Below are 23,147 nucleotides of genomic sequence, written 5' to 3' on the forward strand. Positions count from 1 at the left end.
AACAAAACTGAGGTGTGTGCGAGTTTACATGTGTGGTCGTTTGGTTGGAGGTGAGGCCTCATTCATCATTTATAACATTCATCTCTCCTGGAAAAACTCCTACCTCCTAATGCAGGAAGCCGTAAATATGACTCAATGATGCGTTCACGTGCTGCTGGAAATTGGAGGTGATTCCAACGTGGACAGTTTGATGCCTGGAGGCAGGTTTTCAGTTATCAGGCTTCACTGAGCTGCAGAAGAACAACATTAACACAGATCAGACATTTTAACAAATTCCGGAGACTAAAGTTAACGTAACCTTTATAGGCAGAGATGTCACTAATTAGACCAGAAAAACACACAATATTTATCAAAACATGACGGAAATTAATGTAACCTAAGAGAAAGTCATTCGCTGTACATTTATACATTTAAAAAAAAAAAACAGTCTTAAAGGCTGGTAGAACATTACTTGGCAAACAAAGACTAACTTGAAAACAAGTACCTTTCTATTTTAGCCCGTTAATAAATATATTAACACATATATAAATATTAAATATTAATAAATAAATAAATAGATCATAATGGACATGTTAAAACAAATGTATTATGGAGGAATAAAAGTGATAAAGTAAAGCAATAAAAGGACTCGAACATAATAAATACACTCTGATAAATCCACTTCAGAGCTGCACTTCTACTAAACAAATGACAGAGGGTGCATTCAGGGGCGCACACTTTTTATTCTTGCATGAATTAATTAAACTGTATTAGTAACCTGTTCAATTATTTTGTAAATTTTTTTTAATTCATTCAAAATCATACATACAGAATCATATTCAACATATCTGCTGTTTTTCAAGTTTTTCAATAATAATAATAATAATAATACTAATAATGTAGTGTTTATAAGGACTTAATAACAATTATGACACAACAAAGGAGACAGAGACTATAATGAAAGTAAGAAGGATTGAAGCAGAATAAAAAAACAAGATAAGAAAATATAAATAAATAAATCATTAAAAAAAAATCATTAATCTGGGCAGGGCTCCATCTTATACAGTGAGTATATCTTTAGGGAGTCTCGTCATTTGTTCCATTTGATATATTTCCTTTATTTTTTCTGAAAAAGATACTTTTTGGCTTTTCCTTTGATGCTCTTCTGTAATAGACCTAGCAGAGTCACCATTTCATTTTTTTAACCTTTTATTGCATTCTGCTGTATTCACAGTTTATTATGTGTTTGTTTGCTCTAAATAAATAAAGTGTTATATTTTCTGTTTTTATTTGAATCTGAACTGGGCTGAGATCAAATGAATAAACACCAAACACAATAAAAATAAAATGGCTTTGGAGCATTCAGTCAGTATCAGAGAATTCCTTAAGTCGACTTTCAGATGCGCTCACGGCAGAGTGGTGACATTTCCGATGTCCGTGAACGCAGCAGAGGCTCGGTGTGATGAGGAGGTGCTGCAGCTTCAGACGGACTTTATTCCGTCCTCAGGCTCAGAGAGCGCAGCTGCAGGACTTTACGACTCAAGAGAAGTTTTTTTTATTCCACCCTTACGGACACTTCGGATTATTTTTGCGTTTTATTTCTTTTCCCTGCAGAAGCAACAAAGAGGACACCTGAGAAAGTTTCAAAAGAACGATTTGGAGTTGCTGATGGGAATAAACCGACCCGAGAGGAGACGTCAAGTGGATTTTACGCATCAGTCTCCGCGCGCAGACAGCGGACACTTGTCAGCTTTTGCTGAGTTTTTCATGACCGCTCTGTGATTTATATATTTTTGTTTGTGTCTCTGTTTTATCGCTTTGCCCGTGGACATCTTTCAGGTTGTTTTCACACCGACCCTGACTTTCATGATGCCACTTTTTCCGGCGCACGCGGCCACCCGGGGAGAAATGGAGCTGGTAAAACTGTTACAGGGTCGTTAGATTTATTGGAACGTGAAGGCCGGAGATGAACTTTCTCCGTAATGATTGCGGGAGCTCTGGTGAATGATTGACAGCTCTATCAGGGCGCTGGAAGAACTGGATCTGCCGTAAAGGTTTTTCAATCATTAAGAGGCTGAAAGCTGCTTTCCCCTCTTGGAGCAGAATGAAACTCTGGTCGTGATTCATCCAGAGGAACATGTTTTCCAAGAAAATTGAAAAAGTGGTGTACGGTTAAATCATTTTTCTAGTTTTGAAGACTCTGAATCAATAAATACACATTTTAATATTTATAATTTTTTACATGGCACCTATAGTCGGACACATGCCCTGCAGTCTGGTGTTCCTGCAGCTCCTGCTGCTTCTGCTCTGGTGCCCTGGTCTCACATCAGGAGCCTCTAAAGAGCTGGTGTGCGAGCCCATAACCGTGCCCATGTGCAGGGGCATCGGCTACAACCTGACCTACATGCCCAATCAGTTCAACCATGACACCCAGGAGGAGGTGGGGCTGGAGGTGCACCAGTTCTGGCCCCTGGTCCGGATCCGCTGCTCCCCGGACTTGCTTTTCTTCCTGTGCAGCATGTACACTCCGATCTGCCTGCCGGACTACCGCAAGCCGCTTCCACCCTGCCGCGCCGTGTGTGAACGGGCCAAGCGGGGCTGCTCCCCCCTGATGAGCCAGTACGGCTTCGAGTGGCCTGAGAGGATGAGCTGCGAGCAGCTGCCCCAGCTGGGAGACGAGACCCTGTGCATGGACCAGAACAGCAGCGAGACCACCACCCTGGCCCCCCTGTTCCCCAAGCCCACCGCGAAAGGAAGGACCAGGCCCCCCAACCCCCCGCCGTGTGACAGGGACTGCCGCTGTCGAGACCCCTTGGTCCCCATCAAAAGGGAGTCCCACAACCTGTATGGCCGGGTCCAGACCGGCACCCTGCCCAACTGCGCCCAGCCCTGCCACCAGCCCTACTTCACGGCGGACGAACGCGCCTTCACCAGCTTCTGGGTGGGACTCTGGTCGGTGCTGTGCTTCATCTCCACTTTGACCACGGTCGCTACCTTCCTCATTGACATGGAGCGCTTCAAGTACCCGGAGAGGCCCATCATCTTCCTGGCGACCTGCTACCTCTTCGTCTCCTTGGGTTACATCATCCGCCTGGTGGCAGGTCACGAACGGGTGGCGTGTGGCGCCAGCGGCGTTGGCGGCGACCAGCTGCACATCCTCTACGACACCACCGGCCCTGCCCTCTGCACCCTCGTCTTCTTGCTGGTGTATTTCTTCGGCATGGCCAGCTCCATCTGGTGGGTGGTGCTGTCCTTCACCTGGTTCCTGGCTGCAGGGATGAAGTGGGGCAGCGAGGCCATCGCCGGATACTCTCAGTATTTCCATCTCGCCGCCTGGCTCATCCCCAGCGTCAAGTCCATCGTGGTCCTGGCTCTCAGCTCGGTGGACGGAGACCCTGTGGCTGGTATATGCTACGTGGGGAACCAGAGTCTGGAGAATCTGAGGGGATTTGTACTCGCGCCTCTTGTGGTTTACCTCTTCACCGGTTCGCTTTTCTTACTCGCTGGCTTCGTTTCACTATTCCGCATCAGGAGCATCATCAAGCAAGGCGGCACCAAGACTGACAAACTGGAGCGCCTGATGATTCGCATCGGACTGTTCACCGTGCTGTACACAGTCCCCGCGACCATCGTGGTGGCCTGCCTCGTCTACGAGCAGCACTACCGGCCCGGCTGGGAGAAAGCTCTGGCCTGCTCCTGCATGTCCGAGCGCCAGCGTTCGGGCCAGGGCCCCGATTACGCCGTCTTCATGCTCAAGTACTTCATGTGCTTAGTGGTGGGCATCACCTCGGGAGTGTGGATTTGGTCAGGAAAGACCCTGGAGTCCTGGAGGAGGTTTGTGGCTCGATGCTGCCCCTGCTGGTCACAGAAAGCCACCGCTCCCCCCTCCATGTACAGTGAGGCCAGTACGGCTTTAACAGGTCACACAGGAACTGGACTGACATCAGGGATCTACCATAAAGCTGCTCCGTCCCATATATGAACTTTTAAGAGGACATACAGTCGCCTCTGTTCCCAGGATCCAAACACCTTGTGTCATTTTGTATAATTGAGCTCTAAATATCAAAAACTCAACGACTGAGATGATATAAAACTCGACGGACCAAAAGTTCTGGTACACAAAAAACAGGAAATATCTGAATAATCTGAATGTTAACGAAATGAAAATCCAACATTGAATATTTAATTGTGACTCCAGCAACTAGAACTGTTTTTTTATTAGCAGAAGAGCTCAAAACAAGTTAAGTGGATCCATAATGGACTCTCACATGCTTCCTCCTGTCTGCTTGAGCACTGAGAGAGATAAAAATATATTTATTTGTGTACATATTGTATATACATATACATATATATATATCTCACCTGTAAAAAAAGAAAGAAAAATAAGATATGTGCGATATTGTTTAGTGTATAACCAACCAACGCCACAAGCGAAGACACATAAATGTGTTGTTGTATGTCAGTGTTTGAGTGGTGTGTTTGGTATGATCACAAAGTGTGTTAAATCTTTTATTTGTTTTTTGTCAGTTTTGAAAAGTAAACCGATTTATTCAGGTTCCTCAGAAGCTTTGTTATAAAGTCACTAATTCTCAATGAAAAGATAACTTTTGTTAGAAATAACAATGATCAATTTAAAGCTACGAGGGGACATTGGTCTTTACCCCCACCTGCTGGTTCACAGCGGAACTGCTCACTTCATGTTCATCAGGGGCAAGAAAACAAACATAAAACTTCCCTCAAACAGATCGACATTAAACCACTGACTTTTGTGCCACATCTGTCTAAAATGTGTGAACTACAAAAATATTGTTGCAGTGAACTTACCTGTATTCACTTTTTCATGTTTTCTGTTTGGACAGTTCTTCTGTTGGAGTTTTGATTTAATTTCAAGGCCCTCTAGAGGTCCCCAGACCCTACTTTGAGAAACATACTTTTCTAATACTTTCACGGCAGAACAAACAGACGCTAAACTCAAACATTTAATTGATTCATTGGACAGATTTTAAAGAGAAAGCTACTTGGCGACTGCATTGATGAAAGAAAAAATCTATAATGAAGTAATGTGCACTTATTTCTAACATTGTAAATGTATTTTCTTTCTTTTAGCTTGAAAACAAACATTTTGAACACAACACCTTGGGGGAAAATCTAACAACTATTTACACCGTTTTCTTGACCAACCAATAATTTGTGATAATGGTTTGAAATTTGTTTGAGAATTGCATAAAAATATCAACTAAAATATGAAGATTGAAGGTTGAACTGTTGGAAGACAAACAAGCACTTGAAAGTATTGTGTCATTATTTGTGACAGTTTATAGCTTAACAAGCTTTTTTTTAATGTTATTTACTCAATCTTTTATAACTTTTGAGAAATCGCACTGATAATTGACTGAATTCATGGTTTTAAAATAGTTATCAGTAGGAATCTGTGGTCAAATCTATTTTAGAGGCACCGACAACATACTGTAAAGTGTGTAGTGCCATTTACCAACTAGCCCAGACTGGAAAGACAAATATGAAGCCATCTCAGTGTAAACTACAAAGACCAAACAGGTGTATTAAATTATTCTGGTATTGTAAATCAGACTTTTTTCTCCCCTCCTCCTGTGATGTTTTGCGATATTCTCCCTCAGTGTTGTTTGCCCCTCGTGTTGCTTAGACTACTGTGTGTCCACATGCTAGATGACCTCTCTAATTTATTAGTCTGATGTGTGTGAGTGAATGTGACCGCGTGAGTGACGGTGAATGCCAAAAAGAGTATTGACAAAAAAAAAAAAGACAAAAAACAATAAGAAGTGACATTTAGGATTAATTGTTGACATCGTTTGTCACATTCATAGATTTCCTTAAAGGATACAAAAAAAATACTGTAGATTTTGATTCATATTGTGGAATTAAAACTGAGTTGATCTCGAGTTTTGTCTCTGTATTGTTGCTCTTTTTCATTTTATGTTGTGATTTCTTTGCTTCAAGAGAACAAGAATGAAAAAACTGTGCGTATCTGAACAACATCTAAAGTTGTACTTAAGTAACAATCGTTAAACAGGTTGATTTAAAAGTGAATTTGTAGGGAGAAAAATGCACATAAGGTAAACAATTAACATCACAGTGTGACTGTTTATTGGCCTAAATATGACAATAAACAAACACACAGCAATCACAGTTAAGAGTCTCCTTCATATAAAGGGCTGTAGGTCATAAAGGTTGGACTTAAATACATCTCACGTACCTCTTGCAGGATCCTGCGTCGATGCTTTGAGGGCACTTTAGTGGCACCGTCCTCCATCTTTAAACTGCTCCCTGACAGGATTTCACTCAGTAGCTTCACACAACAGACGACTACACATGCAACAAGACATTCATTCCTGTGTTTTAATCTACAACAAGCATCAGTGCAGATTCTGGAAGCACATTTGCAATCGCTGAGGATTTAGACACCTCGTTTCATTGGGGTTTTAAAGAGGAGAGCAGTGCAGTCTGCCATGATGACACTACAGTGTGTTCTCTTTGCATCCATCTTTCTGTAAATAAACACTGAGAAAATGAGCACGTTTTCTAACCTAATGAGTTAAGAACTAATGAAGGAGATGTGAAAATAATTTAAAATTTCCTACTGCCATGTATTAAATATCATGCATTCATTTGAATAAAACATGGTTGATTGCTCAGTGCAGCATTAAATTGATTTAAAACCTGACGTACTTACGTAGTTACACCGATATATAGTACAGTGGTAAGTATAACTCCTGAGACCTGAGCTTTTGTTTGTCATGCACTTTTAATTTGGGATCAGTGGGAGCCAAGGTGTTTAAAAAAATAAGCATCATATTTGAACAGGAAGTAGTTTTTGTGGGGAAAAAAAAGTCCTCATATGTGGACATCGGGATTATTTCACTGTACAATACAATAAAGTCACCAATGTGTAACAAATTATAAAAGCGTTTATTTCAATCCCTGAACATGGCTGTGCAACACCAGAATTGCAAGCAATGAAATTCCACCGTCCTCAAACGAGGACTTGATAATTAGCGACGTTGTAGCTCGTTTCCATTGATAGAATTTGTTAAATTTGCACGTCACATCAGTCCAGGAAAGTGGATGCAGAGGTGCTGCTAGGGGTCTAAAACGTGTCCTTTTCAACACTGAAATGAAGACACCAACTCATTTTACCATCAAGTAAGGGCGTTGGGGTACTACTAAAAGATTTATTCAGTTAAATGCACTTTCCAATGTATGTACCATGTTAGATACGACCAGAAACAATTCATTCTATTTATAACTAGTTTAGTTTTTATGCACGTTTTGGCATAATCAACTTTAAAAGATAAGATAATACTTTGATTTATGGATAAAAAGTTCATAGTTTTCATTATACGGATCTGTATTGGTTTGAAATTTCCCGATGACAGCTGCTTACTGGTCTGGCATGGCAACATTTCTTGATCTTATGAAATTTGTCCCAACTGAATTTGTAATTTGTAACAGCCCTGCTCTCTACTATATTATTTCAGGTTTCAACCTTTTTCTCTATGGGAATAGACCCCAGCATGGCTTTTATTTGTCTGAACTAGATCAAGGGTAGGAGCCCTCTGATTGGTTCTCATCAGACCAATCTGAAAGACTCAACAGAGACAAATGATCAGAAAACATAAAACCCACAACTTCTCATCTTTGTTACATGATTAGTGTTTATTTAAAATACTCCATCTGCATCTTTTTTTCAATTAAAAACAAGACAAATTTCACAGCTAGTAGCCTACATAGTAAGCAAAGGGGTGGGAGGGGGTGTGGGTGAAGGGGGGCATCAGTGTTTTTTTCACCCCCCCTCTCAGGATCTATGTAGTGTAGTCAGGTTTAAGGACAATCTGTAGAGGGGCTCTTACAGACGACGTCGGGCAGGATTTAAAGGGGCACTATACTGGACAGTGTGGACCCCCACCTACAACCTAACTGTTGCACCGAGCTGCTCAGTAACCGTACTGATCCACTGTCAGTAAACCGTCCCCCGTTGGACCACCTGTGGCGAATATATAACATGAAACCAATCGCAGTTGGCACTCCTGACCGAAGGGGCCGCTTCAGTCGACTCCTGTGGAGTATTAATAGTCCAATACTTTGTAATGTGAGACATGCCGCATGTTCAGTCCACACGGGTAGAAAATTTACTCAAACATAATAAAACATCACTGGTATCGACAGTAAACAAAGTGTGATTTACACCCACCCAAAGAAACGTTTGGTGTCTAATTTACAGGAAAGAACGTTTCGCACTTGTTCTATTAAAAAAAGAAGACGTCTGGTGGTGTCTTATATTTCTGAAACTGTTAACGAATCCCAGGGAAAGACAAAAAGACGCTCTACTGACACAGGGTCATATATTATCATTTTTGTCTTCTCATGGGATTTGGCAACAACGAAATAGAACAACACCAGCCTCGTCCTTTAACGCTGCAGGTAATGAGTCATTTCTTGTTGTAAAAATTACATTTTAATGACAATCCAAAGTCTACCTCCGTCAGAGCCGCTCCTAGTTTAACACTTAGAAACTTGTGGGAAAAGTAAGAAATAAATAATGGGTTCTGTAAAAACAAAAGCCGTGTTGTCGTACAGTTTTGTCAATTTAGGTAAACAGTTCAATTTCAAGTTCAGCGTAATAAAACGCGGCGGCGGCCACGTCGAGGCGGCCATGTTCGTCCGGGACTGGCTGTGGGTTAGCTGGGCTTTGGAAAACAGGAAGGGAAGAAGTGTGGCCTACGAGAGGACAGCGTTGGAGCGTCGTATACCTATCAGGTTGTCTGCGCTGAAGGATCGTCTCATCGAGGCGCGACTCAGGTCCTTGTACTTGTCTTCACATAATCTTGAAATGGCCTGGATGAGTAATAAAACATAAATCAGAAATATTACTGAAACCTGCAGGGAAATTAGATCATGGCGTTCTAATTGGATTAAAGAAATCTGCATAAATACTAATAGGAAATCACCACTGGTGCAGGAAGCAGTTGCAGAAACAAACATTTACTCATTTTGTCTGAGAATGTGAAGTAGCTACCGAGCAAACGCGTCACTGTGTGGTCTTTCTCAGAAGTCGGCTCACCTCTAGTTTCTGGGCGCGCTGGTTGTTGAGGGGCTCCAGAGGAAAGCTGAGGTTGTTGTCGTCAGCCAGCTGCCGCAGGTCGAAGTAGTACTTGGCGTATACGCTGGCTGGAACGTTTATGTTAAACTGAAGAAGTTCCAGGAAGTGGCGCTCCATCTCGTTCCTGGAGGGGAGGGAGACACCAGAGGGTTAATCTCAGACACGAAGCGTCCGAAACAGAGTCTCAGACGATTATCTGCAGCATTCGAAGCAACAGAATACGGAAAGACGAGGCTCATAAGACGCTTAAATGTTTAGTTACACTTCATTTCTCAAAAAGTTCAACATTTAAATCTCTTCCTCTAAACTCCCCGCTACTGATAGATATCACATGAACTAAAACTAAAAGTTTATATCATGGTATTTTACAAAATTCTGACGGTATCACTGTATTATCATTATTTATTTTTTTTTCATGCATAATCAGGTGTTTAGGACATTTTCTACTGGTTGAGAGAAGAATTACTGCGGTAGATTGGTATGAACCAGTATATCACTCAGGACTAATTGAAACTATTTTGTTTTTTTAATTGCACTCCTTCTGATTTTATTATTAAAATAAACTACTGAAGCTATGTCTAATGCACTATAAATGCATTTTAGTCCCATTTGTCCTTTGATGGGGATCAAAGTGTCGTGCAACTACATGTAGTTTGTGCACAGAAAGTCTTGCAGCGTCTAACGATGTATCTTAAACGCAGTCTGGTTATGAGGAGAACAAAAATCATCAATCGAGTCTAGTGCATGAGAGGAGGAAGTTGTCCAGCATAGGAGGTGAAAATGTTTTCAGGTACTTATTGAAAAGTAAACAAGTATTTTAAAAAAATGTATTCAGACTTTCTCCTGACGAGAAATAATTCCAAAGAGCAATTTAAAGAAAAGTAATCTTCCAAAAAGAAGGACTGGTGTTGCGGGTTAGAAGAGGACAAAGCTGAGGAGACGGAGGCGTCGCTGTGAATTTTGAACAGGCACATTGAAACTGAGAGGAAACAGCTTCACACCATCCACGACTTTAATCCCGTTCACCTGGAGGAGTTCACCAAAGAAATGACGTCTACAGCCGGACCAGGAGGAGACTCTCATTAGAAACTTGGTCGGGAGTTATCTGTGTATCGACTTTAAACTTGAGAAGTGACCATGGAGGTAGGAACACACACACACACACACACACACACACACACACACACAAACACAAACAGGAGGGTAATCAGACAAGCACTTAGCTGGAGTATCACAGCTCATCTTTTTTTTTTTTTTTCACCCTCAGACTACAACCTCCATCATCCTTCCTTCATCATCACGGTCACGAGAAAATCTAAGGGAGGTGGTCGCCAAGGAGACAGCATCCAGGATGCTTTGTTGGTCAGCAAAGGTGGTTGAGAGCGAGCGCGAGTGTGTGTGTGTGTGTGTGTGTGTGATGTCTGGTCTCCCGGGGCAACTAATGGAGCGGGCGAGAGCCAGGGCCATTATGTAGAAGCAGTGAGAGCACTTGAGACCCTCCCCTTCATTTCTCTCTGTTTCTCTCCCTGCTCTCCTCGTCCCCATCCCTCCATCTAGACCCGACCGGGTTCACAAAGACACTTCAATAGCGGCAATGAAAACAGAGCACAGAGAGTGTAGGTCAGACGTATATGAGAGGGGAGAGTCAGAGAGGGATGGGGATGGGGGGGATGGGGGGAACACACATGCAGGCAGCGAACGCATCTTTCTGAATCGCAAAAAAACAAGGAGGCACTTTCAACCTCTTTTGCACACACACACGAAAAGCAATTGTAGGCAATAAAGCTCAGGTCCTCCAAGTGCAGCCCCCTGTGCTCTTCACTGGCTTCCAGCCTGACAGACAGCTTCCATCTACCCCGGCCCTTCTTCTGTCCGCCATGAGTGCATCTTTGTTCTGTTATTCTTTTTATTAGAGACGGGAGATTGTAGTCGCCAGAACCACGTTTGCGTTTGTTGGGAACCTTCCTTTTCCTACAGCTGAAACTATCTGCCGTCCTGAAAACTCAAAGCACAACCACATTCAGGCCATGCCCACACGTACCAAGATCTTTTTTTTTTCTCCTCAGTTTTTTCTTGGTGTCGTTTTTGAGAATTTCTCCATAAAGATGGATCCACTGCAAAACCCAGTTGTAGAAAGTCTGCAGTACATATGCGTGGTGACATTTCTGCCATCAGAACTCAAAAAACAAGAAGAGGCGGAGCCTGTGCATCAACCCTGTGCCAGATCTGAAAGGATATAGTTGTCTGTCATCCTTTTTAGCTCATGGTAGTGGTGAAGCAACAGTATATTTTGCCCTAACCACCCAACAAGGGTCAATATCTGATGCAGCACCGTCACAAGTCTGTAGTCAGCCATTAAATGTTCTTTGTGTTCGTATCAGGCGTCGCGGTTCCACTAACACATCGGTCGGCAGAAAGTTACGCAGTTTCACCCAAAACTCGTATTCGTGTAAACGTGGCCTCAGGAAAGGAATTGAAACTTCAGCGGCAGCTCAGGAAAACGACAGTTAAATAATCTGGCAGCGTTAAAATGGGCTCAGATTACAGGAGTTTTGAAATTCTTCTCTCTAATCTCAAATTTGCACATTTGAAAATAATTGAGCAACAAACGCAGCACACGACCTCCTGTTACGTTATGAAATCACAACCACGATCTGATGTGCCAGATGTGCACAGTAAAATTCTCTCTGTGGTCCTCAGTCATTGTCCCTTCACTTCACTTGTGTTGGTTTTCTTGACCGAGTCGACTCTCGTCCTTATCGTCTTCTAATTCCCTTCAAACAAGAATGCAAAACACTACCAGCACTGAACAATCCCATGGTAAGTATTAGTTGTATTCAGAGCCACTTTTGCTCCAATTCTGACTCCACCGCCTTCATAAAACATCTTTTTTTTTTTTTTTTTTTTTTAAAGATGATGTTATCTTACAAAACATAGTGAATCTATATTCAGCACAGAATTTGGTCAGTGTTTCCCAACCTTTCTTAAACCATGACACACCAACAAATAAAAATGTTACGTTATTTATACTTTAAATAATGAAATAATGATCATCTAGTGTCAAATTTACTCACAATTTACTTACTCATACCATGACACTAGAGTTGTGTATCGCTTAAAAATGTTCGATACCAGTACCGATACCAGTATCTTTTAAACGATACCAATTAAGCACTTTGTTCGGTTCCTTTTTTTACTTTATTCAGGATTAATTACGTGAACAGAAAGTGATCACTCCTCCCAATTCAAATGATTTTTACACAAATACATTTTGAAAGTGCTGAATGTTTTTCATTGAATAACTGTACAATCAAGTTCTATTTGGGCTGTGTAATTTTCCCTGAACCAATATTCTCTAACATGATGAAGCACCTCATCAAACATGTATCCGGTGGATATGCATTTAACTCACATGTCCTCCACGGTGATGTCTTTAAGGATCTGGCAGTAGTCGACATTCCACACGGCCTGGTCATCCCAGACTTTGGAGGCCAACAAGATGGCTCCCAGGACGATGCGCTTCCAGTTGGCGGGGCAGATATCCAGCTCAGCGTAGGTCAGCAGTCGCTCCAAGTACACCTTCAGGAAGACGCATGCATGAAGGTCGGTTTTTACAATTCTAGTATTCATCTCTGGTTAACGCAAAAATGCAACAGAAACTTTCATCTGTCCATTCAAAGACAACCCTAGTCAGTCTATGACATCATCTTAAGTATATGTAGATATCAAACTTATACATTTATATAATTTGATGCAGCCAGGAATCATCTGCTTTGTGCCTCAGATGCTTTTTAATCAGCCTGAGGTAGAATCTGTAGACATTCAATTTGTAAAGTGTCATTTCTGCTGTTTGGGTAAAGTCAGATTGTGGGAGTTTACTGCCCTCTGGTGGCCAGAAACCCCAACAGCACCAATAATATCAAAAAGACGCAGCTTTACAAGTTCTTTTGGACTAAGATTCTTAATAATTCCAAATAATAATAATAATAATAAAATATGTTTTTCTATTCTACAACCTTATAGGTGTTCACATTAAAAGCTGTGAAAACCATAAAAGTATCAAGACGACCACTTACAAGAGTGACGATGGCACATTCTGCGGTGAGCTGTGCAGCACTGAAGAGCGTCCTGACGAAGCGGTAGATCAGTTTGTGTTCTGGGTCTACGAGGGAGTAGTCATCTGGCACTGGCTCTCTCTGTACGGGATGAATACAGTTAAAATGTGAAGAGAATCGGTTCATCTTTGGACCTACATCTTTGGAATTTAAAAATCCCACACTTTTTCCAGTCCCTAATTTTCAGAATCAAATTTATGGCATTTGAGCAAACAGTTGTGTATCATGTAAATAAATTGTGGAATTAATTGTTTGTTTTCTTTATTCTGAACATATATCATTTCTAGAAGATTATAGCTAGTTAATGAAGCTCATACAGATAAGTTAAAGATAAATTAAGTGCACGTTTTTTTCTTATTGTAAGTTGCACATGAACATCAGAAGTACCTGGTGTTATAAAAGACTTTAAACATCAAATAAGTATTCAAATGCTTTTTAACAAAAATAAATTAATAAATCATAAATTAAAAAAATTATAACTTGAGTGAGCCGGTCGTCTGAGATTTTACATTTTCCGATACAGTTTGTAAACAATGTGACATATTTTGAGGGGCGGGGCTTAGCTGGAGGCAAAACATCGCAAGCACTATAAGCTATAAATGCCAGTTAGCATAGTTCAACGCACTGTTTTGGCAAGAATATTTTAGAGAATATACTAATACACTCACTCCCCAAGACTGTGAATGTTATTTTAAAAAGTTGACTGACTACATTCACGACTTCTACACTCTCACGCACTGGATGGACGTCAATCTGCCCAAACCGTTTTTTTGGATGTTTTTCTTAGACTAATGTGTGCTCTCACACAAACATTTTATTTATATTTATTAATTTATTTTTAAGATATTCACATTGAACAGTGTTGAACAGTTGTAACAGTCTTAGACTTTAATGACTATGTCACCATAGCTTCGTTGCACATAAAAGGAAACACTCATAAAAAAACACAAGAAAGATAAAGTAAAACAAAAACTAGCAAAATAAAATAAACCGTATAATAAAAAAAATTACAGAATTTACAACTTACAATTTACATTAATATTTTTCCATTTTTTTCCAGACGTGGAAATTCATAAAATCAAATTCCATATTTTCCATACTTGCGTAGGAACCCTGGACTGTAGTATGAGGGGGGATAAAGGACTGATTCCACTACTATGGAACATATGGCTTTAAATTGAAATTGCCATATCAAGTACCAAACTGTGGGATAAAAAAATGACGATCTAATACCATTAAATTAACAGATGAGGCCAGAAGTAAACCCTTCCATCATGGTGAATACTTGGCTTCAGTCTGAACTATGAGAGCTAACAATAAAACGTCTTCACTGCAGAGGTGGACACCACTCATGTGTCTCCCTTCATCACATGAACAGATGTCAGTGAATCACACCACCGAAGGAAGAAGAGGGGGTTAGAGTTTCTAAACAAAGTGAAGTTTTGTACTAGGAGACCACTCAAGGCTCAGATTCAAGACGCATGACAATGCAAATAGATCTCAGGAACAAACTGTGGTTGCACTGGATGAATGGATATGATTATACAACGAACTAGATGAACCTAAACAACTGGCTCAAATGAGGGACTTTTTCTGGTTCAAGCCCCGTTCCACATATGAAGATATTGTGTATTGACGCTCGGTCGCTAGTTGATGTTTCAGGCTTTGATTTAACAATTTCCAGCATAAAATGTCAGACTGAACCAAGCAGAACATTAAAATACGAGACTAGTTCAACTCTCATCAGTTCTAGTATCTTCCTGTTTGTTCGGCCTGAGTTTTATTGATGTATAACAGGTGATGAGACTCTAACTGAAACATACTCACTGATAAGGGGTGCAACTTCTCATCAAAGATGTCCAGTGACCTGTTCGAGTCCCTAAAGAACAAACACGGCATCGGTCAATATAGTTCACTTCAAGTTCCAGCAACATAATCTCCCATATGTGAAACAACAACAATCAAATTAAAGATTTACACCAACCTGTTTTTGATGTGGTAGTATATTGCTAAAGTGACACTGGAGAAAGAAAAAACGTGTTAGTTTCATATCTATGATGAAAAAACGGGAGAGTGGTGTGTTTTTGTTTGTCAAAAATAAAATATTTATCAGGTCGCCGTCAGTTAAACACCGAGATAATCCTGATTAAATGTGATTATCCAGAGTCATGAACATAATGTCATCACAGCTGAACGACCTAAACGAGGTGTAAGTTCATCTGTTTCAGTCACGCATCCGTTAAGTATTACTGTGCGTGGATTAGCCCCCGCCGTGACATAACGGGATTTACTCGTGTGAAATTAGATTTTTTGGGCGACACGACGCTGCGACATTCTCACCATTTGATTGTGCTTTTGAGGTTTGGTTGGCTGACGGTGCTGTCGTCGATGAAGATGGTGGAGCAGGAGCTGTACTTCTTGGAGAGCGGACCAGGAGAAACCTGGAGGCGGCGAAATCACAGAATCAACAACTTGGACCAGATCTTTATTCTGTCATTTAAAAAGTGTGATTCACCTTTTTGAACTGAGACAATTCAAGAGCAAAGAGTAAAACTAACAAAGTTGTGTTTCCTTTGGTAAAAAAAAACTAAACAAAGGAAGATATTTTGTTACTGATCACCAGATTTTCTGGTTTACCCTTGTTTTTCTTAGAGATGAACATGTTGGCATTTACAGATTTGGGGCCTTACAGACGGCGTCATTGCTCAAAACTTCCACATTTCTGTTTCAATGCAGTGCTTAAAGCTTAAAAACATTCACACTTGTGCCGGTGTCTCTGTGTTGTCTTGGGATTACGGCACTAAAACATTAGCCGCTTGCTAGTTAACTAGTGATATGTATTAGCAAAGACTTCACGATACAACACATCATTGCAATATTCTTCATAGCTCATGGAGAAATTTGAAATGCAGATGACAGTGATAATTCATTGGACAAATTGAGTCAAAAAACAATATTAATCCGAATGATCCATTTCCAATTTATTGTATTTGTACAGAAAAAGTGGTGGTGGAGGTGTGATATATGGCCACATCCATATTTTTTCCCACTGCTATAGTTAACGATATCTAAACTTGTGAAGCTCATCTTGGAGTTAATAAATTTTGATCAACAGCAGTGATGCTGGTAACGCGTTATTAACCTGACCACTGTTTTTAGTAAGGAGTAATCTAACGCGTTACTATTTCCAAACCAGTAATCAAATTAAAGTTACTTATCCAAGTCACTGTGCGTTAGTATGTTTCACATTTTCCCGAGTACAAGGATTCATGATTTCAGCATGAGGGGGGAAGAGCTGGAAATACCGCCACTATTTTGAGTTTGTGTCAGCTAAAGAAAACACTCTGTGCTGGTGGAAAAGTCTTATCCAGCTTCAAAAACACAAGTGCGCATTTAAAGAAACATTCGGAGTCGCAGTTAACGTTAAACGTTAAAATCCCACCAGGTGATGCAAAAGAAGCAGAGAGCTGCATCGAGTACAGGAGGTCCTCCACCGCCAAACAGCAAAAGCTGGACTTTGGTGCAAAAACCAGTAAGTGGGGGAGAAGTGAAGAAGTTGTTTGGGCTGTACGTTGTAGAGGAAATGCTGCCTTTTTTCTTTTTTTCGTATTTTAAGTTAAAGCTGTTAAAAATGCTCTTCCAATAAATTGAGTACTGGCCAAACTGGTTGTCATTTTTATGTTGAGGTGGGAGCTGCTCAATCAAGTAATCAGTAAGGTTAACTTTAAAAGGAGCAATCAATAACTGGATTACTTTTTCAAGGTAACTGTGGCAACATTGATCAACCCAAACTAAAATCACTGCAACATGTGGATGAAGAATTCATTTTGGACCAATCATTATCTGACACCGGAGAATAAATATAGTTTTGAAGCATTTATGCCGCCTCAAGAGTTTTCACCAACCGCGGTCGTTTCTATTCATGTGACACTCTTTTCTTATTTAGCCTAAGTGGTAGATATTAAACACAAACTATTAGGAGTTGGAAAACATATCTGTATGGCAACATATCCGATACAACATCGATTTTGATTTAATGTCTTAATATAGATTTTCCGCAAAACTGGCAAATAGCAGAAACGAGCATGGCAGCAAAACTTGAAACTGTGTTGTGACATTTAAGTGGCAAGAAACTTGATCCACTTTTTCTGGACAAGTGCAATAAAAATGGAACTGAATCATTTCAATTAATATTGTTTTTTGATGCAATTTGTCCAATGAATTATCATTGTGATCTGATGTGAAGTCTTTGACAATATCCACCCCCACAAACTATATACAGACGTAAATTAGCATAAAATTAAAAGACGCTGAATTAGTCAGGTCATTATGGTCATTATGGAAACTGGTTAAACTATTACATTTTTTGAACAAAGATTTTAAACTAACATCTGGATTTGTTCACTTACATGACTGATATGGTTTATGTGGTTGCTTTTCCTCTTGTCTCGTACTGTAAAGGAAGAGAAAGGGACTTTTTAAATACCACATGAAATGCTATTTATTACATATTCTCCTCTCAGTAACACTTGTGTATAAATAATCACTGACTGTTAAAAAGCCCTTTTCAGACTAATTTCAGTCACTAGCAAATGTTTTTGTGGTTGAAACTTGCAGCTAATTTAAGTCAACAGAAATAAACATTCAGTATTTAGCAGAGAATTAACAACACATCCCTGAACATAACTGTGCATGCAACAATTTGTGTGTTTAAGACACGTTCGTATTTACTGTTCACATGGTCTTAAGCAACACAGTTAACGTGAATCACCGCCGTGCGCTCGTCATGTTGCGATTGCTCACCGTCTGTCTGGGACTTGCTGAGGAAGATGGTGCTTGCTCGGGCGTGATCCGATGGGTTGGACTCCAAAGCCAGCTCTGGGAAAACAAAAAAAGTGCATCACCGGACTGTATTAAAAGCCATATATTTAAGCACGATGCTTGTTTGCGCTTGAGAAGCACAGCATTCTTCCTCCAAATCTGGGCGGGCGGCAGATTACATGAAAGACAGGGGATTAGGTGATGGGAGCACTTGTGAAAGGAGGAATGCAAGACTGACTGCTGGACTGATTATGATCCTCAACCGGACAACAGCTGCTGTTCTCTCTCTCTCATTCACACACACACAGAGAACTGTCCACAACAACACGAGTGGACATAGTGCATGTCTGGGAATCAATGAAGGGTGGCGACACAAGGGCTACAGAGCACGGGCCCACATCACAGAGAAATATCTGAGATGCTTCCGTGATCAGCGGCCTGACTTTTAACTCCATGCTGCAGACACATTAAGATAGTGTTTGTTTTGGTGAAGGTGTCGATTTCTCCCCGACCACATTAATTAGTAGGTCATGAAAAAAAAAAAAAAAAACGAATAAAGGGAGGCTTTAACTGCCAATTTCTATGGGGTTTGTTTTCATCTTTTATGTCCTTCTTTGTAATGTGACGCTAGTAGGATCAATATGATGCAGTGCAAAACCAAGCGGTGCCAAGAATGCTCTCATATCAGCGCAGTGCTGGCACCGGGAGGGCAATAAACTCCTCTGGCAGTGTCGAGAGCGCATACTTTCCTCGCAGTTGTGAAAGGCTATACTATAAAGTTGTCGTGTGTAAATATAGGAATTGAACTATCTTGTTTGTCTGTTGACACGAGTTGACTTGGTGCGTGGCTGCATATTTGCCGTCCAGGTTAGTTTGCATGCTCGCGGGGAGTCACGCGAAGGCCGTCTTCGCTCAGTGACTGGATTAAGAAAAGGCTTCCTGTAAAAGCACAGGTGTCGAACATGCGGCTCGCGGGCCAAAGGACGCACATCAGAGGGTCAGATCTGTTTTTATTCACAGCAGACTGCAAACGTTCAATGAAACTAGCTGCCAGCACTAACTAAATTATGAACACAACACAACACTGAGACCCAGGACTAAACAGCAATGAGCCCAAATTGAACTTATAGTTCATAAGAAATTTCATTTTCTTTTAAAGTTTATTAAATTTACTTGTTCTTCTTTGCACTAAAACAAATAAAATCTGTCTTTACTTATAGCAGGTTTCTGAACAAGTGTAATCTAAGACTTTTTAAGACCTTTTTAAGATCACTATGGGTTACATTTAATACCTCCACAAGTCAAAAACACAGAATTAATTTCAAAATAACAAAATGTATTGTCATTTTACTATCACCTCAGAACAACCCTCCACTAATGAGGATATATAATATAATAGGCCGGGGCCAGAGGAGCTCATACTGCAAATGAAGCGGTAATAAATGGACGTAAGGATTTACGACTCAATGTAATTTAAGACCCACGAGGCAAAACACGCTCAGATTTAAGACTTTTTAAGGCTTTAAATTGGGATTTTCAAATGTTAAGACTCCACAAAAAAACCCTGATATAGGTTATTACACTATTATCATCTTACTGGCCTGGCCTACTTGATATCATATTGGACCGTATGTATGTGCCCCCCCCCCCCCCCGAAATAAATTGAGTTTGACACCCCTGCTGTAAACAAATACGGCTGTAGCATTTCACGAGACTCAAAATTCAGGGGCGATTCAAGGGTCAGACGGGGTGTTTTAATGTCACACTACTGTGTCACAAAGCCACCGTTTGGTTTAAATACAGAAAAGTATTGCAAGTACATGAGACGATGTAGGAACAATAAGTGCAGCAGCAGCAGCTTTTTGAATGAATCAGAGCTCTGTGCACGAGTTGCGTTTGAGTAAATGCTGCATGCAATATGTGATTTTCTTCTTATTTCATTGATAAAAGCCATTATAGGATCCCAACTACAGAGCTGACACATTTTTTTTTTCAAAAAATAAAAAGTTCAGTCAAACTAAGCAACTTCTTTTTTCTTTTTTTTTTTAACTGTGTGCCAACTTTGATTACTCAGGAATAATAACACTTAGAGTGATTCTGATTTCCGTGATAGACACTTCAGTGTCTTGTCTTTTAAAAGACACCAAGATCATGCATGAGCTCCCAAAATGTTCATGAACAGCATTCAATTTACTTTGAGTGCGTCCTAAAAAAAAAAAAAGGGTTGGAATTATAACAGGTTAAAGATATGAATGTCAATAACAAAGCCAACATCTATCTATGTTCTGGCTCTAGTTTTTGCACTGAACAGACCTTGCAGACTCTTAGTTTTGGGGCGTGAACACCCCTAAAAACGTGCTAGACACGCCCGTGGCTTAAAACGCTGGCATGGGAAAAATCAGGTTTGTGCCATCTCACCACCGTCACGTGTGTGTGTGTGTGTGTGTGTGTGTTTGCTGGGTATTATGGCCGACACTTACCATCGGGCACCTCTCTGTCACTTATGTGCTGCAGGTAGGGCACGGTGTTGTCGTCGCTCGCCTCGGTGCTGGTCTGGAAATCCTCCAGTCTCTCCGCGGGCTGCCTCGACGGGAGCTTGGGGCTCGACTCCGGAGAGACGCAGCACGACACCGTGTTCCCCATCGCGAACTGGGCGGAAGCTTCGGTAAAGCTTCACGCTACCGCAGCCAAGTCCAAGTAGTGCAAATATCTGGGGCTAGGTAAACTTAGCGTCGCCCTGCCTCGTGAACATTACCGGGCTCCAGTCGCATAAACGCATAAAACACTTATCTTTGAAGGATAAATAGTCCACCGACGCTAATTAATTGCATTCCGGTCTGTTATGAGGTTAAGTGGTTCAACAAAGTACAACCACCGCGTTGTTTACATTCAGCGTCGTCTTGTGTTGTTTTCGACGTTTTCCCCCTTAACACTAATCAGATGTTATTTAAATAAAAGTGGTCGCTGGTCCATTCATTCATTCATTCATTCATTCATTCATTCATTCAACAATGCTAAAGTTTCTCGGCTAAGTAGCTAACTAGCACCATAGCAGGCCAGCTCGTATCTTCAACTTTTTTCTACTCCACATTAATTCAAATTGTTTTTTGGTATCGTGTAAATAAGACCGGCTCTACAAAATAATAATAATAATAATAAAAAAAAAGCGTCACGAAGCGGAAACTTCAAATCCTGGCAAACACATTTTTTTTCGCTTGTTTTTATCGGGAGTTTCGGAACAATCCCACACACGTCTCTTCCGTGCACTCGGCTCGGCGTGTCGCCAAATCTAGCCCGAGGCTTCCGAGGCCTCAAGCGAAAAATAACAACAAAAAGAAAAGAAGTAGGGGGGAAAAAATCCAAGACAGTAGGAGAAAAAATATCAATGGAGTCAGCTCGACAAGGCTTTCGTGTGGTTCCTCTTTAGATAACCATCTCCTCCTTCAGAGCCTCCGCCCTGTCAGATTTGTGCTGAATGGAGACGCCGCCACCTCCGCCATCTGTTGCCGGACTTCACTAACAGCCTCTACTGCCACTAGTGATGTGCAATACGTAAACGAGCCGATGCTTGGCAGTGAATCAGAAGAGCCGATTCCCATCCGGTGAGAGCCGGCTCTTCACTATTTTTTTTTTGTCTTTTCGTTTGCGTTAGTTTGGGGACAAGACTTTGTTTTTATTGACTACACCATGTTGTCATTCACATGTGAGGACTTTGGATCATACTATTATGTGAAAACAGAGAGTAAGCCTAATTTATACTACTGCACAGGGCTAAGGACATTATGCGCAGACCCGCTGTCGGTCCAAACACTTAAGGACACTTTTTTGCCAGTCGGGTTAATTTTTGTTTCTGCTTCCTGGATCTCCAAACCTCCTCAGTTAGCCTTTCCGAGATATAGGAGAGATTTCAGAGATGGACAACAATTCGGAAATACTAAAACGGAAAAAGCAACAACCAAGCGGACCAATCACAGCGCTGTGTCGCCGCAACGAGTACTTACATTTCTGGGGAGGTGCACGTCAGCGTTGACGCAGGGGCCTCTGCAGCACTCAAGAAAGAATTTGGCTGAAATTTAAGCAAAATTTTCAGTTGCTCTTGTTTAAAGTGAAGCACGAAGTGTTACAGCGCAAGCCAGAATGACAATGTATAAGCTATGAGTGACTTATGGAGGCTGTTTCGGTGGCTGAAATTTAAAGACACTGGGGATGGCAGAGTAGAGTGTCTTTACTTCAATATGAAAATAATATTAATTTTAGATAGTAGCACTAATTGTCATTAACAACCACTGGTATGAGGCCTTTTCCAGTTTTTTTCAAACCAAAAATAGTTGAGACACCCATAAGTTTAGCAGCATCTGACTGAAATTGTTAATTTGTTCACACGATTAAAGTAGAATTGAAATATTAAATGAAAGTAAAAATGAGACAATTTTTAGGCTTTTCATAAAACATTGAATGTAAAAGGGCTTATCAATACACAAAGCATTTGTAGTCGCCTTGTTGGGCTAAAATATTATAAAGAGCTGACTCTTCTTAGAGAGCCATGGCAAAAGAGTCGACTCTCAGAAAAGAGAGTCTTCCCATCACTACTCGCCACGGTTACGTTGTAGCCCCGCCCACTAAGGAATGCCATTCACTCCCATTGGCTGATAAATCAAAACAAGAGCCTTTGGATGTCGCTCATTGGTTAAAGAAGCTGTCTGTCAGAGACGATTTAAAAACCCATGAAATGTATTTACAACGCTACTATTTTTGGATCATTAGTGGCACTATCTACTTGTCAGTCAATGCATAGCTGAGGGATGCTTCATATTTTTCTTTATTTCTCATTTAATATATGAGTAAAAACATTTGTCATCTGCTAGCTCACCTTTCTTTAAAAGTTAAGTTATCCAAGCTAATTCTTCAAATTCTGTTTCTCATACATTTGTTGATATGCTAATTCTGTACATTTTTTGCTTACATTATTTTCTTTTTTATTTTACTAGATATTACTCATATTTTATTTTATCTTTCTTTCTACTTCTCTTATCTTTCAACTACTGTGACCAAGAAATTTACAAACATAAACTAAACTAAATTTTAAAGTTGTTCCA

The 23,147-nt window shown here is 40.7% G+C and overlaps 2 protein-coding genes across 2 annotated transcripts; one reads left to right on the forward strand and one right to left on the reverse strand.

Moving 5' to 3' along the window:
• Positions 1–1,429: 1,429 nt before the first annotated feature.
• fzd5 (frizzled class receptor 5) lies at positions 1,430–5,897 on the forward strand. Its single transcript, XM_047600836.1, has one exon. It carries the CDS (start codon positions 2,222–2,224, stop codon positions 3,959–3,961), a length of 1,740 nt encoding a protein of 579 aa, XP_047456792.1. The 5' UTR covers positions 1,430–2,221; the 3' UTR covers positions 3,962–5,897.
• Positions 5,898–7,652: 1,755 nt separating this feature from the next.
• On the reverse strand, positions 7,653–21,580 carry ccnyl1 (cyclin Y-like 1). The gene is made up of 10 exons (XM_047600837.1): positions 20,532–21,580; positions 18,034–18,108; positions 17,640–17,683; positions 15,571–15,671; positions 15,215–15,250; positions 15,058–15,109; positions 13,192–13,311; positions 12,528–12,694; positions 9,077–9,239; positions 7,653–8,850 (listed from the first exon to the last, which is right to left on the reverse strand). Exons 1-10 carry the CDS (start codon positions 20,692–20,694, stop codon positions 8,734–8,736), a joined length of 1,038 nt encoding a protein of 345 aa, XP_047456793.1. The 5' UTR covers positions 20,695–21,580; the 3' UTR covers positions 7,653–8,733.
• Positions 21,581–23,147: the final 1,567 nt, after the last annotated feature.

This window comes from Mugil cephalus, chromosome 12 (assembly GCF_022458985.1).
Source record: "Mugil cephalus isolate CIBA_MC_2020 chromosome 12, CIBA_Mcephalus_1.1, whole genome shotgun sequence".
Taxonomy (NCBI): Eukaryota; Metazoa; Chordata; class Actinopteri; order Mugiliformes; family Mugilidae; genus Mugil; species Mugil cephalus.